The 22,629-nt window shown below is 38.0% G+C and overlaps 1 protein-coding gene across 3 annotated transcripts in view; it reads right to left on the bottom strand.

Annotated features, from left to right (window-relative positions):
- Positions 1 to 5,937: 5,937 nt before the first annotated feature.
- The window catches only part of PPM1B (protein phosphatase, Mg2+/Mn2+ dependent 1B), a 49,301-nt gene continuing 32,609 nt past the window's right edge, over positions 5,938 to 22,629 (bottom strand). For 2 of the 3 annotated variants that reach the window (XM_044429687.1, XM_044429688.1), the window contains exons 5-7: positions 20,975 to 21,086; positions 17,666 to 17,723; positions 10,093 to 11,831 (exon numbers count right to left, since the gene is read on the bottom strand). In XM_044429687.1, the coding sequence (XP_044285622.1) occupies positions 11,535 to 11,831; positions 17,666 to 17,723; positions 20,975 to 21,086 (467 nt within the window). In that variant the 3' untranslated portion in view covers positions 10,093 to 11,534. Of the gene's footprint in view, positions 11,832 to 17,665; positions 17,724 to 20,974; positions 21,087 to 22,629 lie in introns of all 3 variants that reach the window. The other variant, XM_044429689.1, reaches the window with a different exon arrangement.

Below are 22,629 nucleotides of genomic sequence, written 5' to 3'. Positions count from 1 at the left end.
GTCATTTAGGAAGAATGTTTTTAATATTCATCAAGAATATCCCTCTTCTGCAGTCTGAAGAGAGTGCAGGTTACTCTCTTACCTTCTTCTAGGTACCTTATAAAAGCCACCTTTTGTAGCAGGTGCTTTTATAAGGCCCTTTACAGAATTGTGAGTTGGGAGAGATCTCAAAAGATCATCAAGTCCAACCCTGCTAGTACAGTACATCTGTTGTTACTTCATCTCAGACCAGCTAGAGGCACTGGTGGCAGAGCAGAATTCACTCTAAAAATCCAGCCTATTGGACTTAGTGGGACTTACTCCAGAGCAAGCACACATGATCACTGCAACACAGATTTTCTTCTAAATACTACCCACATGTGCAAAAGCCATGGACAGAACCCAACCAAAGGCAAACATATCAAGTCCCACTTGTTCCCAGTTTGGAAGCTATAAAACGTCCTTGCTACTTCTGCCAAAGATTCATCTGGTTAACTTAAGCATGCACTTACACACCCTCCCACCCCTCTGAACTATTCCACTCCACCTCTGGACTGCCCCCTCATTCTATTCTGCCCCAAACACCCAGTCGCAAACCCAGCCTCCCCTCTGCAGGCCAGCAGGATCTGCTTCCCTCCTTGAGACCATCGACACGCAAAGAGTGCCCTTTTGGTACCAGCCTTATCAATGATTACGAAATGGGCTATATTACTTAACTCAGGCAGCAGTTAAGGAAACTCAGACATGGCAACAGTAAGTCTTGTAGCACCTTCGAGCCTAATGAATTAGTTTGGCTTCAGCATTTCTGGACATTGTCCACTTCATCAGATACCAGAAAGTTTGTGTGGTGCAGTGGTTAGATTGCTGGTTGTGGGAAATCTGGCTTCCTGTCTCCCTTTGTGTGACTTTGGGACAGTCATGAACTCTCAGCTTAACCTATCTCACAGGGATGTTGTGAAGATATAAGGGAAAGGAGTGTGTAAGCTATCTTTGGGTTTCTTGAAGGGAAAAAAACAGAATACAATTAATAAAAATGAGTTTGTTAGCCTGTGAGGTACCAGTATGGCCTTCATCATTTTTGTGATAACAGACTAGCACAGGCAATACAGCCAATGAAAGATGATGGCTCTTAGACTATTCTACATGCACGCATACATGCAAGTATGCACACACATGGGGTGGACAACTTGCAACTCTTCAGATGTTTTGGCCTGCAACTTGCATCTGTTCCAGCCAACATAGTCAATGTTGCAGGATGATGGGAGTTGTAGGCCAAAACTTCTGAAGGGACACAAGTGGCCCAGCCCTGACAGGGGAATAAAAAAAAGCATTTGCAGCAGCATATTTAGCTGCCTCCAGTTTTCCTCATCTCTGCAGTGCCCAAGTATCTGCACACCTGCTCTGTGCTTATTCCTTTCTGTTCTGAGACTCCTGCTTCTTTGCATCCTTCATGCTTGAGATGCCTGGCTTGCCTTGGTTTATGAACTTCTCATAGGAAGGGTGCTAGAGTGATTACAGCATCCAACTGGGGTGATTCCCACTCTTAGGCCAGTCACGGTCTCTCAGCTGCACCAAGCTCATGGGGTTGTTACAAGGCTAGAATGGGGTCAGGGATAACCCTGAATGCCAGTTCAGTGGAGCTTTATGGCCAATTTGCTTCCAGGTTCACCCTTTTAAATGGTCAGCAAATTAACAGTGCATTAAGATCCATGTTTGAGCAGAGATTTCTGCATTTGATGCTCATTTTTTTTTTGGTCAGACTCTGGATGGAATGGGATAAACTTTCCCCCAGACCAGGCCAGTAAAGACAAAGCATGCACAGTAGCAAGGAAATGCTGTTTGATGGGTCGTGGGGGACCCACAACAGAATGCCTGGAATCCTGAACAGAGGCTGTTCCACCCTTTATTGACCGCTCCCACTTAATCATTTTTAAACTGTTTCCTCCCTTTCTTCAATCCTTCTTTGCATACGCTAGCATTGTCCAAGCAGCTGCTTCCCAGATATTTGGCCTACAACTCTCAGCATTCCTGATCACTGGCCATGCTGACTGGGGCTGATAATTGGAGTCTAAAACATCCGAACGGCACCTGGTTGAGGCAGGCAGGCTCTGCCCCAGCTGCCCTCAGTGACATCAGGGCAGTTCAGCCGGACAGGACTGCTCTCAGGATACAAAATAAAATGGCTTAACTGCTGAATCAGAATCATACAGTTGGAAGGGGCCTAGAAGACCCTCAAGTCCAAACCCCTGCTCAGTGCAGGGCTCCAGTCTCCTCTCCAGAGTCTAACCAGGCCTAACCTTGCTTAGCTTTCAAATTTAGACAGAATCAGGCACTTCAAGCTATATACTGAGTAGGGGTAGAGGACATAGAATGGCTTTCCCAAATGACTTTCAAATAACTTGAGTTATGGTCCACTTTTTACTAAAAATGGCATTCAAAGCACCTTACAGAAGTATATTAAAATAGCATAATAATAATCACAAGGAACACATAATTATAAAAACACCACCCAAGCCACAGACCCACTTACAGACCAACAGCCTTCTTGAATAAAGCAGAGGGGAAATAAACAATTAGCTTACAGTTAAGGGCCCTGCTTATGATCCATCTTAGTCCAGTTGCCATTTTTGAGGATTGGAGTGGCTCCCCACTTCCCCAGGCCATGTTTCCCAGAGACCTGAAGCCTATGGTGCAGTTCACTTGCTTGAGCCATCTGGAATCATTTCTGGGCTGCTTTGCAAGCTGCTCTCTTTCAGTGTGTTCCCCTGCTTCATTTGCGGGCCACTGGGTGGATGGATGAGGCTCCTATGAGGCCCTGCTTTGCTTCCCCTCCTGCAATGCGGGAACAATCAAGTGGAACAAGCCTAAATGTCCCCTTTGCCTTCTTATCCCCCTTTTCTTTCTGGCAGGGCAGTTTATGCACTGTGGGAGCAGCAAGTTAAAGATGGAACAGGCACTGGTTGTTTATTTGGTTTATTTTTAATCAGTGCAATGCTTCTAACCACCTTTTTATTAAGCCACTTTAATATTTTTGGTTTTGGTTACGTGGAAGCATTTTTAATGGCAGGTATATAAAATGGCAAAGCACATTTATAAAGTTGGAATTGGAACATTCTAACTAAAGAGTTTGTAATATGCAGTTATATTGCTGCTTAGGGGCACAGCTTTTCCTTACTGGTTTTAACATGAATGGCCTTGAGAATGAGCGAGGCAGGATAAAAATGGTTGTTGGGCCAGAGAAACTGAAGACTGTAAAAGCTTGTTAGATTTAAGGTCCATCTAATTCAACAGCCAGCCTGCACCAGTGATAAACTAAATGCCTCAGAAATTCTCTGAGATTATAATTTTCCAGCTTTGGGTACCCGGCATTCAAATGCGACCTGCAGCAAAATACTGGCACTGTGAAATGCTCCTATTCAGGATGCCAGACAGCCATGTCCTCTTCCAGGACACTGCACTTCATTCCTCCTTGCCCTTAGGTTTTCAATTTTGCCCTGCTCCAACATTCATGTGAGCATTCCACAATCATTGAACATATACAATCTGTATTAGGATGTTACTTAGCTTCCCTTCCAAAGATTTGCTGGACTGCCACAAACCTTGGAGTTTCCCCAAGTCTGCCAATGGTGCCATTTTATACATTAGCCACTATTTTGACTAATAAAGATCCACCATGCAAGTTCAGTTGGGGCATATAGAATACTGAATATATGAATGTATCCTTTCTCAAATATGTTTAACATAGGACTGCCAAGGACATAGCTAACACACCTGTTAGACAGTGGGTGTGTGGGCAGCAGGCACAACCCCCCTCCTCGAGTGGTGCTTTTTGGAACACAGCCAGTAAATATATGCAATGCTGTTGCCCGAGTTCATAAAGATGCTTTAGATTTATCATCTCAGGAACCTGCTTAAGACTGTTGACCATGGCTTTGTGCTCATGTCAAACTCCAGTTCATTTATGAAATAGCACCTGCTGATAAACAAATCCTTTGGAGACCTCCATTTTTTTTTTTTTTTTTGCTAGTTGGAGAGAAAAAAGTAATTCCCCATCAAACCTTCAAAAGAAACTTAGTAATTATGGGACATTCCTTTTATAGAAAGGTTATTGGTTACACAGGAGGCAGAAGGTGAGGGCTTTCTTTAAAGCTTAGAACATAGTTTGACCTGAAGGTTATTTGCCAAAAACTTCAAGAAATGTCATCAGTTTAACAAAGCAAGGCTTCCTTTGCTGAAGTAATGCCAATTTTCCTTAGGGAAGAGCTTGTTCATATATGTATGCATAACAATTTTGAGATTGTGGTTGTGCTAAAAGGTTTGAAATTTCTTGGCAATGTAATTGCCTTAAAAGAAAAACCTAGTAGCATACCAGTTCCTCTGATCATAATATCAACAGGCTAATTGCAAAAATGTTACAATTTCACATAAAATGTTCAGGTGAATGACATGCAGTGCGAATCCTCCTTGCTCTCAGAACTATAGATTAGCCATGAACTCTCATGCATCAACTTTCTTCAACATTGCTTTTAAAATGCTCAATAATATTTCTTATCCACCTCATATCAATGAATTTCAGGACAAGTTACAATCAAGAATTCAAGAACATATAAAACAGTGATACACCATAAGGTATATAAAATCAGCTGCTGTAAATTGGAATTTTGCAATGGTCCATAAGACTCCAAAGTTTTGCTAACTAAGGTCCTAATCTGGTGCTGAAATTAGACTATCAGCACCAGCTAGATCTTGGGGTGGGAATTTTTGTAACTGGGTGAAAAAGCATGTCTGCACTAAGGCCTGATAAAATTTCCCTTCCTTTTACATTGACAACCACTGGTTATTTCCAATCTGTTTCTGGCTGTTGACCTCCTTAGTATACATTAGCATTAGTTGGCATATCTTTAGCAGTGGGCTCCATGAATTGATTTGTGACTTGCCCACCGCTTTTTGCACAAGAATTTTGCTTTAAGTTCCTCTATCAACTGGGTAAGTTCCACTTTAAAATCAGCTTCTTTATTTATTAGGGGCTTGGTTTGCACTATTTCTAAATGAAGATAACCACTCCTTCAGAGAATAGTTATTTTAGAAATTCCTAGATGTGTCCCTAAATTTGATGTGATTTCACTTAATTACTTCCCACCCAAGTATCCATGCTCCAGCAATTCAATTTGATCAATCCCAGAAGATGGTTTTCATTGAGTTTAATAAAGGGTGAATATTTAGACAAAAAAGTCCTACTGCTCCCAGCATTCCAGCAAAATGCCCCCCCCCCCAATTTAAACAGGCACAAGATTGCTCCCAGGGAAGTTTGAAAAGAAACTAAGGTTATCCCCATTAATGTGCATGAATTATCATCCCTGAGGAACAGAGAGGTATCATCAAATGATGTTTTCTAGGGTTACCATAGCCTGCAGTGAGTTTGACATGCACCTGGATAGGATAGCTGGTGCAGTATCATATATGTCGAGGTGAAAATACAGGAAACCTCAAGTATCCAGAGTCTCTCTTCCTCACTTCAACAGTAACAGTCAAACACTGAAACCCAAGTTCTCAAGGGGTATTGAGAACTATGCTGAACTATGGGTTTTAACAACTTTTTAAAACATTCAAACTTGTTAAAATCAACACCATGAATAAAAACCAAATAGGAACAGTTATGGTACAAGTAATGTTTATACTTATGAACAGACTGACATGCACCAGTTTCACAAATTTACAAACACTCCAGGCATCACAGAAAATGTTACAGCTTCTTTAAATGGAATAGGATAGAGGGTTTAAGTAAATAAGATCTTAAAAGAACTAACACTAGATGTTGAGGTGGTGCTTTACAGATCATAAAAACCACAAAACAGGAAAGTAGTTATAAAAATATGAGGAAGCTAAACAGTGACAGCAATGTTAATGGGGATAAATGAGTTTTCCACAATGCCAAAATGAAACATATTCAGACAAAGCAGCAAGACACCAATTTTTATTAGACCAATTTCTCATCCCTTTCAGGTTAATACAATTCCTTATATTGGAGGATTAGCCCAGGTCAAATATAAAGTTGACCTCACTTTAATATTCCTTTTTATATGTTAAGCACACAATACCATTCATTCATAGACTTCAAAACTGAAAGTTACAGTTGTGATATTGAGAGTTAAAGAATGCAAAAAGCAATAACCAATCAAAAGATGTACTTCAACACTATTGATCCTTTTTCCTATATTGGTCACCTTTGACATCCAAAGCAGAGCAAGTCAGATGAACAGAGATCAGACAGGGTGATCAGCTGAAATTAATGAAAGTGTGATGGCTGCCTGAAATTCAGACCAGTTGGCAGATGTTCCACAGGGCAACCAGAATCATTAGCAGCAAGTCATCACATGAATTTCAGCATATTCACCAAACCATTATAAATGAGGGAGAACATTTGCAGCACTGGTGACAAGGTCAGGGACAGGAAGAGAAACAATCCATCCTGATTGATACAGTGAACTACTAACCATGTAGACTTGTGCAACATGTCATCCTCCAGCTGTTTTGTCCTGCAACTCATATCATTGGCTATGTTGCCCATGGCTGCTGAAAATTATGGCCTACAAGTTGCTTAGCCCTGACGGAATCAAGTTTTGAGCTACCACCACACAGCTCCAAGCTTCTAAGGCTGTCTTCCCTTTGCAAACAACAGGCCTTACTTCTGAGTAACACAGCAGACTGAACTATTATTTGGTTGGTTCCTCTAATTCTTGAACAATAGAACACATTGTGCCCTGAGCCTCTGCATCAAGTTACTGGCAGTTTTAACACAGCAAGCAGTGGTGGGAGCAGGCATTAAGAAGAAAGTATTGATGTGGAAGTAAGCCAAGACTTAGCTTAAGATCATGTTTCAGTGGAATTGATGGTCTGCCAATAAAGCAAACAGACATCCGCCCTGCAGTTGGCTGAAAGCTGCTCTGTGGATGCAGATTAGTTGGGGCTATTTCAGTAATAAGAAAGCCCAGCTTCACTCCTAGGTAAAGCAACAACCTAGATACATCAAGGTATTTGTTGTAATCCCCTTTCGTTGACTTACTTGCGTAAGTCAGTACTATATAGGGTATAGCAGAGCAACAAAGCTTTAATTTAATGGTGCTGTTAGAAAAAGGTTCAGAGGAACTATTGTCAGCCATTATCAGAGCCTTAGGATCTATGTATTCCACACATTTTAAACTGTTTAAACTGCAAGTTTCACCAAGCCATTATTACAAGCCAATGACAATGAACCTTTAGTAAAGACTTTAGGTTACACTTCAAACCTGTCAAGGACCTTTTCTGCAAGATTCTGGCAACAAGACTGTAATTTTGAAAGGGCAAATATTTGACACAATTTACCTTGGCAAACAAATTAACCCCAGTGACATCCTTTCAAATCTGCTGGGATGGATCCAGAGTGTCCGCTTTTCAAGTGGTAGGTCGTCTTCTGTTCATGGAAGTGACCAGGGTTAGCAGAGGGTCCTGCTGGATTCCCCATTCTTTGCAAATCAGTTTGAGCCCAGGTGGAAAAAGGCAAAAACTGCTTTCTCCTACTCCAGTGAGCATCCAATGGGAAGTAGTCTACAGCCAAACTATTAAGTATACATACCAAATAAAACATTAGCTAACATTACCTACATTCAAGTTTTAGTGGTTGTTACAGACCAAACAAAAAGGAACAATGTATGTTCTCATGTATGGCCATATAAACTATGGAAAACAAGAATTAGGTATAAAAAGTAGACTTTGGCATCCAGCAAGTTTAGACAACTTATACAGGCACTTGCATTCTGAAGCTGATATAAACAGATCCAGCTCAGTAGTACACATGTCAATTACATCTCCTATGAAAAATATGCTGCAAGTAATGGCAATACTTCCATTGTTTTTCTTCTTCTTTAGAAACTTTTCAGTCCTGCAATTTTTTACTACCTGGAAGTAATAATTATTCTTATACTCAGTAGTTTGAAGAGCACCATAACATCTGAGAAATATTTAGTATTTTTTAACAGATGTCATAGTTTACCTTCTCATCAACATATTATGTACCAACACCTTCTGCTTGTTTCATCTGTAGCTCATTTTCTACCATCTTGGACCAAATGAATTTCAAATAGTGAGAAGTCTTAAGAACTTGTGACATATTCAGATCTGGGTGTTAATAATGTGCAATTGTCGTTTGGAATCAAATGTTGTAATCAGGGCCAAGTTCTTAAGATCTTGTAGGTCAAAGATCACATTAATATATACATCAAAATCAGTATTTACAATTATAGAAACAAATCATTTGTTTTGTCACTAATTCTTTCCCCATAAAATAGCGCTTCTCACTGGTTTAGCAATCCTTTATTGAAGATAACAAGTTGGTTATGTTCACTGTATTGTATGAAACATCACAATATCATACTGGGAAGGTACTATCAGTACAGGATTGGACCAGAGCAGACAGTCTGAACAATAAACCATTTTGCATTCTTCGTTCCCTAGCTTTTAACAACCCAAAAAAAAAAAAAAAAACCCAGTAGGGACAAATACCTGTTAACATCATCATTTAGAACACTTTAACTTACAAGGCTAAAATCTAATGAATAAATAAAATATATTGTGGCAATAATCCTCTCTAGACCCCCACCCCATCCCAAACAAATCAGATACACAATGAACCAAATGATTGGGAAAGCTGGCTATAGGCACCAGATCATAAGAGTGTACACTTGTGTATAGGGATGGGTGGGGGGGTACAGAAAAATACCATGAATTTTATTTCACACAAAACCAGTTGATGACTGTCGTTAGCTTAAACTACACACAAGGGTAATTACATCCTCGTTGAAACACAGTTTAAACAAATAGGAAAATGTTTACAAGGCATCCACAGCATGTAAATCATGTACAGATGGATACATTCATTGTTTCCCCTCCCCAATAGCTTTTATTTATTTATTTATTAGATAAATACTTTACTCTTCTCCACTTTCAGCATTAACTGGACTCAATACATGCACAACTCAAAAGAATTAAGAAAAAAATAAGGTTATTGCAAAAATAGAATTAAACTAAGAATCTTCAAGTACCTTACGTGACGGCCACTCTGTACCATGCCCATTGCTTATAAAATGAAAGGTCACTGAACCCATGAAAATATCTCTTAATATTTTCTTAGATTTAAAATAGATAATTTTAGCTGTATTTATAGTAATCTCAAAGTGATAATTTGAACTTTGTAAATAATGCAAACAATTAAAAATTATACCCATATTACACAAGACCTCTCTTTTAAGCTGGTAGAAATCAAAGGAAAAAACTATAGAAAACCACATTTAGAACAAAATCACAATTTACATTATAAAGGCAAATATTCAGCATTTAAAAAAAACTTGCAGCAATGAGTGAGATGTCAAAGCAAATTACAACTAACCATAAATTAAGTTGTTTGGTTTAAAAAGATTTCTTCTAGCAAGAGTTTAAGGATGTGTTATACACATGCGTAAAATTCTTATTGGTTTTAGATGCCTAAAATCTCCTTATATTATTGCCAAATACACTTTTATCTTAAGCAAGCAGTAGGCAACATATCACAATTTGGACACTGTAGGGAAAAACCTAACAGTCTGGTAATACAGATAAAACTGGAAAATTAAAAAGAAAATACACATCCTATAGCATATTGCCCAACTGAAATGACTTCCAAGCCCAGAGCTGCAAAAGCCTTCCATCTTGGTAAGGTGAAGTAAGTAAGTGTCTCATTACAATTACTTGCACTAAGTCGTGCTTGTATTCTATGTTTTGTTAAACCATAGTGTGTCTTCAGAGTACAACTACAATCCCATGGTACTTTATGTACATTTAGTGATGTGCTCCCAGCATTAATCCTTCCTTGGTTTTTAGGGCACAGGCTCCATAAAGATGTAACCAATACGCCCAAGGCTGGTAAAAATACTGTAGTACAGGCAATGCTAAGAGTGGCAATATCAGAAAACACATATATGAACAAATGATGTAAAATCCTAATAATTTCTTTCTGCCCATTTCACAAATGTTGGAAATCCACCAGAATTTTTCCCTTGTATTGAAGAAAAATGATTAAAAGTTTTTCCCCCATTTTTTTCAGATGCAAAAGCATTTTAGGAGGTCTGTAAGGCTACCACGGATCTTCTAGATCGCCAGCACCCTACAGAAAAAGAAGAGGGAAAGAGTTAGTTCTCTACTGACCTCCAAAAGGTATAATCCATTTTGTCCTGAATTGCAATACAGGAAAAATATGTTCCTATTGGAGAAAGTAAAAACAGGCACTTCTGGTTTTCACATTCAGATGAGGCTGTATGTTCAGAGACTTGAAAATGGTGGTCCCACAACATAATAGCAATAAAGAATATATTGCACAGAATACAAACAGCCTGAAACAGTGTCCAAGCAGATCTGCTAGCCAATCAGTTTAAAAATTTAGTAGCATGAGAGCAAAATTGGTTTTAAGTACTTCAAAGTGAATATTTTATAAATGTAAATGTGCCAAAAGTCACACCCAAAGAGGCAGAGAGGTAGGTTTCAAACACAGGCTATTTACATGTTTGTAGCTATCCATGCTATTGCTTATATATTTCAATGTGTATACAGTGAGGCAAAAACCTAATAAAGGCAGTAAATATTGCATGCATTGAAGTAAAATATATTGTTGATTGAATGAAAATTTGATTATAATGAACATGATCTCTCCTTATAGGTTATGAAATTCAACATATTGTTCTTGAACATTTACTCATACTTTATAGTTGCTCTGTTTGATGGAAGCTTATTCTACTCAAATGGCTTAAATAAATTCAATATGCATTCAAGTTATTCCACACATTTTTATTTGGTCTTAAACAATAACTCATGAACTAAACACTAATTATCAGTACATATTATCCACTGGATACATAGTGTTATATGTGCATCCTGAATACATTTTTAGAAAATTGAGTACAGGGAATATAGTCCAAATTACAGCCTAACATAACGCCATATATTTTAGTGACTAGCTTAACATGTCAACTTAAAGGGCTATGTATCTTTCACATGGACTGTTCACAAATCATATACAAACATGCATTATCTACATTACCATGTAAGTCAAAAATGTGTTATAAGCAAACTGTATTGCTGGATTAAGATGTCAATTTTAGGCTTTATCAAAATATAATGAAAATCACAAAGGTTATGTCTTCCACTGGTATGCATTTACAATTTGACATTCTTCTAGGATATCAAATTCCAGGGCAATGCCATTTAGACTTAAATCCACACAAACCTCTTTACCAATATCTAGGAACACAGGCGCGCTGCTCCCTGCCATGCATGCAGAGAACAAGCAGTGACAATGCTATTCAAGCTACAATTCATAATGGCCAAGTTTCTCATAAAGAACTCCCACATACACAAAATGCCTTTTATGCATGTAGCCAGCACATACAAAATGAAGAGAAAAACTAATTTACTAAGATGTGACAAATATGGAGAGACGAAGACATTATAATAACTAAACCATCAAGTCATCTGTGTAAAAAATGAAGGTATTACATCTTTTTATCACACTGTTCATTGCTCATCTCTGAATCTTCATTAGCACTCTGCTGGTGCTCACATTCTGCTCTGGGCTGGGTCCCTTGATCACTGGAGCCAAGACTGGAAACTGAAGTTGAGGCTGTAGCTGATTCACCAGAGCAATCTTCTCCCTGCATTTTAGCTAGCCTGTAACTAATCAGCACGTCCTCCAGGAGGTGGCGATAGTTCCCCCTATGAGTAATTCTCACTTGTCTGAGAGCTTCCACCAACTTTCCCTGTGTTCCACCTTCCGCAGCTTCGCCAGGGTCCTTATTTAAGATTCAAGACCCCAAAATGAATAGTTAAACTAGTGTGTATTTCTAAAATATTTAATACATTCAAAATATGAAAAATAGAAGGTTTATGCCCTAGAAATAAACTTTCAATCCATAAGTCTAGGCAAGAATTTTGACTGTTCTGATTAATATGATTACAGGAAATTTACAAATTAAGGAACCAGATCTTCATATTCTGCCCGCTGATGGACATGCATAGTGTTAATCAAATGAGTCGTAGATGAAAGGATACCAATTATAATTTGTAACTTTTCTGAGTTATACACACCTCTCATGTTTCAAAACAAAGCAAACCCACAAAAATCTGTGAACAGCTTAAGTAAAATGAGTTGCCATTTAAGTCTTTTATGTAAAGGATACTTTAGATGTAACTGAGTGATCCACATGCCAACTGAATTAATTCATGGAAATAATGTGTACTTCTATCAGCATGAATTCCAAGCTAAATCACCATACAAAAGGACAAATCTATCCAGAAATGCACATTACATTCTAAAAAGAAATCCCCAGAATTCAAGAAACATACGGCCAAAGGAAAACCTGCATCTAATTTCAAGTCTGCTGGAGGTTATGATTTTAAGGTGCTCCCTCTCACAGTACTAATACTTCAAGTTGACTCAATAAAGCTGAATGACATGAGATTCAGGACAGGAAATGAAAAAAGTACTTCAAACACAGTGCATAAACTATGGATTCTGTTACAAGATACAGCAGTGGCCATTAGTCAAAGGTTTTTAAAAGGACTATTAAAGGGATTAAACAAATTCAAGAGGGATAAGCTTCTCAATGGCTACTAGTCAGGACGACTACATACCACCTCCAGGATCAGAAGCAGTATCTCTGTACACAGATGCAGGGGAAAAACAATGGGACAAGATTATTGCCCTCATGTCCTGCTTGTGGGCTTCTCCTAGACATCTGGTTAGGCAAAGTGCAAAAACAGGATGATGTGCAAAACAGGATGATGGGCTAGATTGGTCAGATCCTGGAGGGCTCTTCATATGTACATTATGTTTGATTACCTGGGATTAGAAATACCAAGGACCACTGTTAACAAAAATAGCTAGTGGCCAGCAAAGAAGCCTGATGGCTTCCTTTCAATACAATAGACTAGTCTTCCAATACTACAGAGTATATGACAAAGGCTCTTCAGTAAACTAGCACTACACCTTATATTACTTTTCAAACACTAATACAAAACATGCTGGCACAAACCATGGGAACCAGCTGTTTAGTTTATTTTCTAATAAGAGTTTACCAAATTAGTACATATCATAAATGAAAAGAACAGAACTTGAAATTTTAAAACATCAAATGTGGGGAAAAAGAACAGATTCATGCATCTTTTCTGATATACATTTCTCTTGCCTCCACCAGCTGAAACTTCCTTGAGATTCAAGCTGTTACTCTTTAACGAAACAAACTATAAATCAATTCGGACCAAACAAAGCACAATAGAATTAGTCTTTGAGTTTAAATACAGAACAACCAACACAGACACAAAGAAAGGGGTTGTTTTATGGTAATTTTTATTTGTTCTTAATTTTTTGTTTAAAATGTTCATATTTTTAGTAAGAATATATAGCATTTTATTGTACTTTATTACACTGTTTTTATGTACTACTGAAAGTCACCGAGAGAGTTTCAGCTATTGGACACTCTAAAAATAAAATAATAGAGTCAGGTCTGATTTTAAACGCAAAAAGGGTTGCATGATGAGGAATACAAGACCTTCTGCCAACAGCTGGTCCCTGGAGTCCTCCCAAGCCACTTTCTTCCAGCCAAGCACTTTTTTAAAAATGTGGTGAAGAGAAAAGGGCTTCAGGAGAAAAACTGCTAGAAAGAGTTTTGCATGCCTCAATCACATAACCCTCTGGCTTGCAGTTCTCATGCTGTCATGGCCAGGTTGTCCTTAATATGCCTGTGAAGGGAGTGGGGAGACACCAAATTCTGAAACGCCATGTGTTTCAAAAGCACTTTTTACTGTTTTTCAAGTCTAATAAATAAAATAAACTGGTGCTGAACCACCACAGAAAGACAAGGGACGGTTCACTGTCCTATTTTGGGGGGCAAGGGGACCATACACTGTTCATGAACAACCTTCATTTTTTTCATAAGGCTTAAGTTAATTAAACCAGGAAAGTTCAAAGGAGAAGGACCATAGCTCAGTAACAAAGGGCATGCTTTGCATCCAGAAGTTCCTTAGTGCAGTCTGCGGCAGATTTAATTCCTTGCCAATTTAAGCATTATTCCTGTTGGAAAGGTAGAAGAGATATTTAAAGGAGCAGATACAGAATGCACATAGGAAGTTGCAGGGGAGAGCTGGTGACAGAGAAGTCTCATTCCACAAGCAGTATCCTTCTGTTGACAGGATAATAGTTTGGGATTCAGCTCAAACAAACAGACCCTGCAGAAAAAAAAGATTCTTGCCTGAATCCCAAGATAACTGCTGCCATTTATCATCAACATTAGTGAGATAGTTGGACCAATGATCTGAACCGGAATACTGTAGGTTCCTATGTCCCAAGGGGAGTAGAAAACAAGGGGATGTATACAAAGCTGCCCACGACTGCTTTCATTCCATGTGTGGCCACCACCAATTCCACTGCATAACCAATTCTAGCATTTCCGGAAACACTTATTTCTGGAACAGCTTGGGCCACTGGAGATCCCTTATGTGAACTCTATCAGCCTGCCCTGAGTTGCATGTGGAAGTGCAAAAGTTCTGTTCCACAATTGGTGGATGCTGCTTGTGGAACAGGATCAGCAGGAATTTGGCCCAACATGAAAAAGCAAATAAATACAAAAACAAGATGTGTCAAGCATTTAATTCCAACAAGAATAAAATATACTGTTCTAGGGTATTTTAACAATGGGTTCTTTTATAGATTCTTTGAAACCTACATCTGCCCAGCTGGGAAAAATAAGGCATTAATACCACCTGCTCACATGAATCGCTGATTCAAATATCAGAGGCCTGAAGTTTCTTCTAGTCTTAGGATGATTCAGCAAACTACATTATACATTTATTTTGCATCTTATGAGCTCTCCATTTTCTAATAGTAATTTCTAATAGGAAATTAAATTTGTAGAGCTTCAGAAAGTATTCACACCCCAAAATTAGGAGAAGTGTCAGAATGCACAAAAGCAAATCTATAAACATGTGGTCCAGAAAAAAGATCAGATTTCTCTAATCTGGCTTTACTTCACCTATTAGATCAAATTTTATGTATTTATGAATTTAAAACTTTTTTAGACTGGTGTTGAACCACCACAGAAGTCTCAGGATGACTTACCGAAGTCCCAGGATGGTTTAACAATAAGACAAATATGTCATTGGTATTTGGATTAGTTTGACAATTGGACTTAATAATATCACTTGTGAATACAGATTAGTTCATTTTTTACAATGGAAAACTATTCACAAAATATATGCATACTTATATGAACTCATGTCATTTCTTATTTTGCAGACAAACTATGCCCTTGTTGCATATTATCCATTTCTGAAATGCCACAAGAAGCATTCTGAGTACTGCAGGCAACCCAGGCTACATTTTCAACATTGAGAAGTCATATTTTAGAAAAGGCCAATCATGAGCCAAAATGTTAAGACTGATGTAAAGAACCCACCCTCATTATATTACATACTCAAATAGCAGATATACATATTAGATAAGCCACTTAAAATTCATACAGCAGTTTAAATTTTAAAGAATTTTGAAGGAACTTGGAAACCTAAACGCTCTGTTTCCATCTGGCCTTATGGCTGGCAAAAGACAACAGCATAGAAAAATTCAGCAAGCTTATACTAGACACAGGCAATAGAATCTGAAGATACTCTAGGGACCCAAAATGCCACTGAGTAAATCTGAGTCTACATTAGAAGTAAACCACTACTGCTGCTTCATAATTCAGTTGCAGAATACACATTTTGCATGCAGGAAGTCCCAGGATCAATTCCTTACATGTCCAGGTGGCACTTAGCAAGCATGGAGTGCTGCTGCCCATCAGTGAAGAGAAACCAAGCTAAACGGACCAATGGTCTGTCCTGGTATATGGTGGCTTGGAGGAAAGCAAAAAGTAGTTCCTATCTATCTCTTATACTAATATTACCTAGGACGGTGCAGAGAAACATAAGCTTCTGATGCAGTCCATCCTTTATCCTGAAGGGGAAATCTACATACATGCAATCCTGGCACACATGACTATATTTCATGTGTTAGTGTCAAACACCACATTCACATGTGATAATATACATTATGTTTTTGATAGTATATAGGTAAATATGACTGGTTAATAGTATTTCAAGTATAGGTATTCCAAATACACTGATCAGATGTTAATACTAAGTTGCAAGTGATGTTTTAAACATTAACCTTAGGAGTGTTTATTTCAATACAGTTCCTGTACTCTTGCAACATTTTAATTAAGCTGTTCACACACTAACACACATTTTACAAGCCAATTTTCAAAACAGACACAAACCTTCAACTCAGATTATCATCCACTCTATGTTATAGGCATTTACAGTACAGATGTGTACATGAGAAATGATTTGATGGAACACGACAGCTATGAAAAGACTGTCAATAAAAAAAGCATACAGTCTACCAAGCTAACTTTGAATGTAGATTACTTTGCTCATATTCTCTACAGTTGTGGCTTGAAAGTCACATTTCACAATCGCACAGTAATGTTAACTTAGGGCACAATCCTAACATGCTTAGAAAGACAAAAGCGCCACAACTTCCAGCAAGTCCCAGCCAACACAGCTGGCATAATACACACTTTTGTAAATGTCTAAACTTGCATAGGATTGCACCTTTACTATAAAAGCATAGCTTTGACTATCAGGGGAACACGCTGAGCTTTGGAAATTGATGCAGGCTATGTGCATATTGGCTCACTTGGCTTAATATGAAAGGAATGCAGCCCACTCAAATCAGGTGCCCACAACAGATTTTATATGATCTGTCAAGGCTAAAAATTCAGATTATGTGATGCTACAAATCACTGTAGATTACAACAGAGCTTGCTAGGATTCTGCTAACCACACATTGATTCTATAATCTTTAATACAACCTTCACCTTAGCTTCGGGCAATAAGACACTTCTGATTATTGCAGACCCACACACCAGTCATGCTGCTAGGTATGCTATTAACAAGCCTAGGGAGTGTATTTTAAGTTTAAGTAATTGTAATCATAGAGGTGTGATTAAGGTTACACTTGATATAGTTGAACTGGTTTTTAAAACTGACAGCTGGACTACCAGTAGAAAGATATCTGTTCAGAATTTACACATTTATACCACAACTTCTTCAAATTCCCTTCAAACTATCTTCAGCAGAAACCAGAATTTTGTCATTTATAAACAGCTCCCTCTTATTATATATTGTCCTGTTTGTCTGTCTACTAAGCAGCATAGCATAACAAATGAAACTGCCTCCACCAGAAAGGCAAATAAGAAATCAGGTACATACATATCTGGTAAAGGGACCAAGAACTCAATCAGCTTTAGCATTAGGAGGATATGTGATAAGACACAAGATGTTCTAGCAGTAGCTGTATAAAATATGTTTATGTCTTAATTAAAATTATTTACACAGATCATTAAGTAATGCTAGAAGCACTAGTCCCTCTTGTGCTCATGGTGAGCCCCACATGTGTAAACAGTGGGAGCAAAATTGGTAGTATTAGATACTGTCCATTTACCTGTAAACATAGAGCTATAGTATTCCCCTAAACTGAAATACTGTAGTTTACTTGCATCAATGTAAGCTAGCAATCAAATGTACAACTTACCCCATCATTCTCTCTGTGTGGGTTCAGCCTGTTATAAACAGCTTCAATAATATTTCGCCTGGAGAAAGATAACATTTTAAAGTTATGTTTTCAGTATTAATTTTCAAAGGCAGTACTTTAAGCCCAGAATCTGGCCTCCATCTGTTTGACCTCCATGGAAAACAGGAGGTGGCCTAGACTGACCTTCAGTCTGATCCAGAAGGCTGTTGTTAAGCACCCTGTTGGAAAGTCTGCACCATCCCCAAAGTACTCCCTGGCTGCAAAATGTAGGGCTGTCATCAGGGATACTTTAAAGGCTGCAGCTAGAGTCTGATGGTAGTACCTTAAGATTTTATAATTCTGGTAGCTTCTGAACATAGTTTCAAGTTGTACTTTAAAAACCCCTGATGTTGAGGTTTATGAGGTATAAAATGTAAAGATATATCTTTTTCAATTCCTAGCAGGAGAGACCAACTTGAAGTTTAGTACAGAGTAGGGAAATATGAATTCCATGAAGACTGGTCCAAATTAGTATGGTGATAATTTTAGAAATGTACTCCCACAATGCCAAACTTAGATGTTATAACTCTGAACAATACTAGAGCTCTACAACTATTAGCACTTTATTTAAGAATTATGTTTGGATAGTTTCGATTGCTGCATGGAAAGTCTGAAACTCACTACTACTAGTAGTATGATAATAGAATGAAGTTCTATGGTGTAGAATGGACTCAATATCTAGAATGGGATGTGCAGTGAAGAGCAGCCTTCAACTTTAATGTTTATTTTTCTGGACCTCTGGAGATTTTGTTTGCTTGTTTTATTAGATTTATATCCCACCTGATTAACTAAAATTGTTCTCCTACATCCTGGCATGGATATTATTATTACACTGAATTTATCCCCCCCCCCCACCACCCACTTTTCTTCTTGCAAGGAGTCCAAGATGGCTCACAAGGTTCTCCTTCCTCCCCATTTTATCTTCACAACAACCCTGTGAGCTACTTCAGGTGAAGAATTTGCGACTGGCCCAAAGTCACCCAGTGAGCTTCATGGCTGAGTGGGGTCTAGAATCCAGATCTCCAAGTCCAACACTCTAACCACCATGCCACATGGGTGCACACACACACACATGCTTTGCTAAGTAGTGACTAATAACTATGCAGTTTTAATTGTGCATAATCCACAATCCTGATATATTCAAGGCAGAGAAATAAGTACACAGAAGTCTGGTAGAATTTTTTTTTCCTACAGGAGGACCCCCTTATCCACTGGTTCAGATACCGTGTTTTCAGTTAACTGCAGTTGACTTCAGCCCAAAAGAGAAGCAGGAAAGTACCATAATGTGCCAAAGAGAAGCTGTAAAGTGTTTACAGTAAGTGAAGATTCTCGATTGAACAGGGAAAGAAAAAAATCATATGCTGAGGTAAGAACAAATGAAATTGTGAAGTGTATACAGTATAATATAGTGTTCACTTTTAACAGCAGTTTCAGATACTACTGGAGGGATTGGAACTGGTCCTGCTCAAAATCCTGCTGTATTTTATAACTCCTAAGTTAAAGGCAAAGATGCACAAGCAGAAGAAATTCTGGCAGTGGCACCATTTAGTAAACGTTGTGCAAAGGTAGCCCCAGCCCCTGACTGCCATCATCCTAGACCAGTGGTACTAATGCAAGTTGTAGTCCAAGAACATATGGAAGGCCATAAGTACCTCAGCTCTGTGCGAAAAGAAAACATGCTAGGGCATTGTGCGATATCTTGTACTAGCGCTATCTTGGCACTGCTGAAGGGATTGTGCAATGTCTTGTGATAACACACTTCTTGAGGCATTGTTTAGGAGATTATGCAATATTCTGCACAAACAGAACTACTATATGCTTCAGATTGTAATTCTCTCTGGTTGAGCAAGAATCATGTGCCAACTAAGAAAAAGCACCTTGGCACACAGAATGGCCTTCCAATTGCAGAATGGCACACTTGGTTCAAATGCCCTAGATATAAAATTACCACTAATGTTGGTACGAGATACAATCAAAAATTGGATAAAATCAGTTACAGCACTGCCAAGGTCATCAACTGCACCTAAAACTGGCACAACACTAAGGCTGTCATTAGATTGGAAAAGCTGACCAACTGTATACATTTAATTAGATCAAAAGAAGAAAGCACTTGCAGTAACAATTTTACTTACAAAATTCTGCAACTGGGGCATGCTTCTAATATATTTGACCCCATTTAGGACACAGTACTATAGACATTTAGACAGAAAAAGGCATCTGGCTGGAGGATGCTGGGAGTTACAGGACTTATTTCTGGCTAAGCATACAACAGAAGTGCACTTTTAAGTGATCAAACCAACTGACTTAACCATTGTACCACTTCTACAAGCAATGAAAGGAAAATCAGCAAAACCTACAAAGATTAAACCGCTCATGGCACAAAAACCAAAAGATTCCATTTCCTAGCAAAATGAGAGTTCATAAAATTTGAGTTAATCAGATGATATTGTATGATTAAACATGCTCTTCTTTACCAAAACCTGTATGATGACTATTCTCAGCTTCGATCTTGAAAGGGTTATTTTTACCATTTAGTATTTTATATAAATTTTATGTAACTAACAACCAATGGGTATCTTAAAACCCATGAAAACAGTTAATAAAAGCAAATTCAAATAGTGAACCAGCCTGAATCACTTTAAAGTAATGGTGGGGGAAATGTATGACTGAACACAGTCCCAGAATTCAGATTTCCACAGAATTACCACAGACATCTTAGGGTTCACTTTTAACTTGAACTCCAACACATCAGGTTTTATTATGTTTAACTCAGATTATATTTGAAGGACATTCTAGTTCCACATCTGCCATACTGAAATATAGTTCTACAAGGAAGCTGTATGAACTGTTTTTCCTATATAACCAGAATGGCTCTTTAGTTCACTGAGTACCCTTGAGCCCAGCCTTACTTTCCTACCACCATTCAGAGTAACAAATCTAAAATGCAACTCAGGACTTCTTTGTCAAAAGGGGAGGTTAAAAATATGCAACTCACAATGATGGCTGCTACAAGTCATACATTTACAGATGCTGCAGCAGCTAAATGCTTTAAAAATACAAAATACATTTACATATCAACATGGAAAACTAGGTTGCTTTCCATTCAGATGAGTTATAAACTCCATTTTTTCCAAAATGAATAACAGACTAAGCAAAAATCCAAACCATAAAGTGACAAATGATTTAACCATATATACTTTGTTTTACTAATAACAGAAGGCTTTAGTTAAGTCACATGTGTTCAACGTTTCATTTATTTTCTGTACTTACTTTCCAGCTAGGCCACCTCCTGGTGGTAAATTTGGGATATTCTCTGCAGACAAAATGCGCATAACATGAGCAAGATCTGGCATTCCTTCTTCACCCGACTTCTCCATAATTTCTAGTTAAGAAAGAATCCTCAAATTATTAAAACAAAGAAACAGAAAATTCCACATATCATAAGCAATGCATATGCATTAGGTATACATGCACTTAAAGCATACTTCTGTTTCATGCAAAAATTGGTAGTTGCATAAAAGCACATCAAGATGAAAAGCCAAGGATTCCTCCATTATGCTGACTCACACTAGATATTTGTCCTAGATTCCCTCTCTGCCACTTTTTGTCTAAGGGACTGAAACTATCAGATCAGCATTAGTTTCTCAATAGTTAGCCTAGCATCATCTCACAGAGATTATAGCAGGACAACTTCAACACACCTCTATATACTGTGGGACTATCTTTGCACATGCATTACTTTTAGGCACCATCTATTTGCATTTAACATAGTAAGCCTCACATATAAAGTTAAAAAACCCTCAAGCATTAAAATATCTGGAGAGTGTCTGTGCTAGCCTATCTGGGGGTGGGAGGGGGGAAGCTTGTGGTACCTTAAAGAATAACACACTTATTTTGGCATAAACTTTCATGCAAACAGAGGTAATATTGCATAATTATATAGTCAGATGAGGGGAAGAAGAGCAAAAAAAAATGATGCTTCTTTATCTTATTGGGGGAGTTAATGTCAACATGATTCTGTAATATAGATGGTTAAAACATGTCTGCTTACATAGCCAGAGCAATAGCAAGTGGACAGTTTCAGAACTTTGTCAGATCTCACACCTTATATGGAACATTCAACTTTATGCAGTGGCATTGCAATCATGATCTCCCCCAAATACACAAATGCATATACTTGATGCAGTAAATTCAGCAAGAAATATTCCATTTGCTGTGTTATCATGGAACTTCTGTTTACAGTTTATGTAAAGAATCAATCCTATGGTGCTTTTGATCCTAGCTACAGTATACAATCTCTGAACTTGAAGGTGTTTATTACACTGTGATCTTACACATTTTTTCACTAGGGCTTACTCCCTAGTAAGCTAATCTCACTATGTTCACTAGGCCTCTCTCCCTAGTAAAGTCAAGGATTGTGGCCTAAAATGGCATACTATAGTGACTAGATATTTTTTCCAAGAACAAAATTAAATTTGTTATCAATAGGGCTACATTGCTAGAAATATCACTGTTCAAAACATTTATACTTCTAAGTAAAATTATGTGCAATTGCTGTTTTCAAATATTCACTCAGTGGTTTGTTTTTTGTAACATTTGCTGCCCTTATTCAACAGTTCATGGAATATCTTATCCCTAACTGTAGAGCTATATCTTTTCATAATATTCTATCTGTGCAGGCTGATATGAAACCTAAATTGCCAAACACTGGCTGAATGATAGGCAGTTTATTCTTTAAACAGGACTTTCTTTTCTTATATCTTTTCTTCAACCTTTTCAAAAAGCCTTACTCATTTTCTCAAATTCCCTTTCTTCTGCTCCATATTTACACAGTTCTGACTTCCTCTCCTATTGCTACAAGACCTACCGTACATCTCAGTATCTTTGCATCATCCCAAGGAACATTCTCTAATCGATTAATGCTA

Source organism: Varanus komodoensis, unplaced genomic scaffold, assembly GCF_004798865.1.
Source record: "Varanus komodoensis strain SLA01 unplaced genomic scaffold, ASM479886v1 scaffold2, whole genome shotgun sequence".
In the NCBI taxonomy this organism is placed as follows: domain Eukaryota; kingdom Metazoa; phylum Chordata; class Lepidosauria; order Squamata; family Varanidae; genus Varanus; species Varanus komodoensis.
Note: the sequence above shows the minus strand (reverse complement) of the source record. Positions and strands in the feature narration are given on the sequence as shown.